This window comes from Cetorhinus maximus, chromosome 10 (assembly GCF_964194155.1).
Source record: "Cetorhinus maximus chromosome 10, sCetMax3.hap1.1, whole genome shotgun sequence".
Lineage (NCBI taxonomy): Eukaryota > Metazoa > Chordata > Chondrichthyes > Lamniformes > Cetorhinidae > Cetorhinus > Cetorhinus maximus.
This window is the reverse complement of record NC_135888.1, coordinates 121,564,752-121,568,506: the sequence shown is the minus strand read 5'-3', so window position 1 is coordinate 121,568,506 and position 3,755 is coordinate 121,564,752. Positions and strand designations below refer to the sequence as shown.

The 3,755-nt window shown below is 38.9% G+C and overlaps 1 protein-coding gene across 1 annotated transcript; it reads right to left on the bottom strand.

Annotated features, from left to right (window-relative positions):
* Positions 1-248: 248 nt before the first annotated feature.
* On the bottom strand, positions 249-629 carry LOC144685293 (histone H2B 1/2/3/4/6-like). Its single transcript, XM_078549711.1, has one exon. It carries the CDS (start codon positions 627-629, stop codon positions 249-251), a length of 381 nt encoding a protein of 126 aa, XP_078405837.1.
* Between the last annotated feature and the right edge of the window lie 3,126 nt (positions 630-3,755).

Genomic DNA, 3,755 nt, shown 5'->3' with positions numbered 1-3,755 from the left:
GGACAGCAGACTGCCTGATGCCTGACCCCCTCCCTGTAATGTGGGGATAATCTCAAAGATGGGTGGGAAGGCAGAACGCTGGCTACCTGCTTTATTTTATACACCTGCCCCCGGCTTCAAATATGCTGGCTGGAGGCTGTAAAATTCACCCCAAAATGTAAAATGATTGAGATTAAAAAAACAGAATAAAATGAATTAAGTAGACCATAGCCTTTGGGTTGAATTTTAAATAGATCTGTTGAGAAGCTCTATTTGCAGCTGGTATATTTAGTGACAGTCTTGGTGCCCTCGGAGACGGCGTGTTTGGCCAGTTCCCCTGGCAACAGGAGGCGGACGGTGGTCTGGATCTCCCGGGAAGAGATGGTGTGCCGTTTGCTGTAGCCGATCAGGCGGGAAGCCTCGCAGGCGATGCGCTCGAAGATGTCGTTGACGAACGAGTTGATGACACTCATGGCTGAAGAGGAAATGCCGGTGTCGGGGTGGACTTGCTTCAGCACCTTATAGATGTAGATGCTGTAGCTCTCCTTCCTGCTTTTCTTGCGCTTCTTCTCACCTTTGCCGCGTTTCTTAGTGGCAGTTTTCTTTGGCCCCTTTTTGGGGGCCATGCCCTTAGCAGCCGCTTCAGGCATTGCGAATGAAAGTGGTGAAGTAGACCATAAGCGTCCAACTCAACAAATTTTATTAATTGATATTTTATGGTCAAAATAAGGTTCCTCTCAATTAAAAACTTCTGTAACTACTCTTAAGTTTAGCTCTTCTCTTTATCTTCTCTGATAGGATAGGTAATGAAAAGGGTCCAGGTGAGAGACATTATATAAATTACCTGTTAGAACCAATAATCATCTGCGCTTTATCTCAGTAAAAGGGCAGATGTGGTAGTTTAGTAATTTGCCTGGCATCTCCCATCTGAGGACTTTTCTTTGCTGCTACACAAGCATCAGTGAATTTCCCCTGAAATCTTAATCATTGAAAAAAAGTAAAAGCAAATGAGATGCATGAGCCAAGTAACATGGGATTAGGGAGGAAGTCAGGAAGCATTTGGAGAATGTGACAGAAGGAAGTAAGCTAATATTTGACAAGTATTAAGTAAACAGCAGTTCTGTTTGAAAAATGTGTCCATTCATTTTGGCTAAGACACTTGGCCTTGTACGGGGAAAAAAAATGTATTTCTTTCGTGGCCTCCAATTTTTCAGAAAATTGGAAAGCACGAAAGAAAAATAATGTAGTGATTGGGATGCTGCAAAGCTATTAGTTATGAGTAGTCATGATATCAGATGCAGTTCGCCAGCATAAGACATTTAAAAGAGAACCAATGGCTTGTTTTATTCTGGTGTAGAAATAAGATTGTCGCAAAAGTATAATAGTTCTCATAATATTATTGTGATTTATTGTAAAAGTAGGTTAATAGTGGGGTTTGGATAGTTTCTTTGTGTGTGTGTGAGTGATTTAATTGAGTTGGAGACAGCTGATATGGAAGCTTTAACTCATCAAAAGAAGCTAGGTTTGAAATGCTAAATACGTAAACATGGCTAAAGTTTTAGAATATGAGGTGAGGAGAAACTGCATTTTTAGTTAAATCAGGGTAGTTTGAATTTTAAGGAGATGGTAGGATGTTACACCTAGCCAGAGAAGCTGGGCCAAGCAGTGTGTTTATTTTTCGCAAAGGTTACTGACAATATTAGCTCCATGAATAGATATATATTATGAGAAAGGTAAAGTTCCAATGACATATGGGAACAATGGAATTTGCATTAAAAGGGAGAAACATGTATAAGGGAGAATGAGTGATGCGTCAGGAAAGGCATTGTAAGATGTACCAGGGGTGTGAAAAGCCTCCAGTATTTGTGCAATAAGCCACAGTCTATAGAAACCGAAGCTGGGAAAAGCCACTTTGAATTCTACTGTCCAGGATATTACGTTGACTTGCCAGGATCTGTTTAAGTCTATTTTTTTTATCATTGCCTTAACAGGAGTGTAACTGGAAGCCAGGTTAATTAGGGGTTTTAAGAGTTATTATGGTAGTAATTTATAGACCTATGTATGTGCTTAAAATCTTTTCTTCTATTAATAAATGCTTAATTTAGTTTTCTAAAAAATCTCTGAAGTCTGGATGGACTTCTTAATACTGAATTCAGGGCAAGCATGTCAAAATAAACACAAATTGCAAAACCGGTGTGACTGCGTGATCAAGTTTCCCTTGTGGATTTGATCTGCTTGGCTCACATCATCTGCCGTGCCATAACAAAGGCAATGTCATAACTCAGATTTCTTCCACAATGCAGTACTCCACTGATTTCTCAGAGGGCAATAGAACTGGAGAAAGTTGCATTGATAGTGAGGCACAAGGCCCTGGAGGAATTTGAACAGACCGATGACAATTTTAAATTTGAAGCATTGCTGGACTGGCAGCCAATGTAGGTTGGCGAACTCAGGGGTGATGGGACTTGATGCATTAGTATACAGGCAGCAGAGGTTTGGATAGTTTACAAAGGATGGACTGTTGAAATCCAGCCCTGGAGAGCATTGAAATGGTAAAGTTTAGAGGTAAAAAAAAAAGCATGGGTGAGGGTTTCAGCAAGGGTGAAGATGGGTGATTTTAGGGAGATGGATGCAGGCTGTCTTGGTGATGGAGAGGATGTGAGATCAAGAAGCTTAACTCAGGCTGAAATAGGATGCCAAGCTTACCAACAGTTTGGATTAACCTAAGACATTAGCCAGAAAGAGGTATGGAATAAAACAGAATGTATGGCACGAGGGCTGAAACAATAGTTTTGGTCTTTTTCATATACTTTACTGAAAGCAAATTCTACATCTCCAGTATTGGCGTTGGACAAGCAGCGTGACAAATTCAAGGCAATAGAACAGTAAGAGAGGTAGAAGTAAGCGCTCAATCTTGGCAATCAAACTTAAATGCCAGCAAGTGTTACAAACATCGAAACAAAGGATGAGGCTGTTTATCTGACGGTTCCTTATCCAAGCTTCAGGTAATCAATAAACATAACAATTATTCAGATGATCTGACTTTGCAGGATGAATCATTGATTAGCTCTATTCCTCTGTAGGACAAAGATTTTATGTGTTCGTCAGTGATTTATAGAAATCCTGTTCTAAATAGAACTGTTCTTGGCAAACTAGTCATGTATTTATCATTGTGCTTCAGTTAAGATGTATTATACATTTTCGGCAGACCATGTTAATTTTCTTATTATGATGAATGGCAAATGTTTAATCATGTTATATCATTTTTATTTGTGATTATACACTGCTTACTAATAAACAAGCTCCTTGTGAGTTTCATAAAATATAACTCTTGCACTTCTATTTAAAATATTATGCATTAATGCTTTTTAATTGTACTTCAGTGAATGGAGGTCCTCAGATTTATTAAATGCAGAAAAGTAATTTAAAATAAAAGGAAAATTCCAGGGTCAAAATAACTTCTATTTAATACACAGGGAGTACCTTCAATGTACTATTTTTCTCTGACACGAATTGATCATTTCTTCTACGTATTTAAGAAATAAAAATGTGTTTCAAGGTGAATGTTTTTCTGTTGCTGAAAACAGCCGTTGGTCACTGTGGAGACATCATTAAAAGTAACCTTTTGTCGCAGGATAATAGTGTCACAGTGCCGGCAGCTGACTGGAATTTAGGAGTTCGGAAGTTCAAAGTTCACTTTTTTATTTTTCCTTTTCATTACAGTGTACAATGACTGTTAATACACAGAGGAATCCTCTTCAGCCGAAGGACCATGA

What these genes read in the sequence shown, in the direction of transcription:
- LOC144685293 (XM_078549711.1), bottom strand. Translation starts at nt 629, where the DNA reads ATGCCTGAAGCGGCTGCTAAGGGCATGGCCCCCAAAAAGGGGCCAAAG.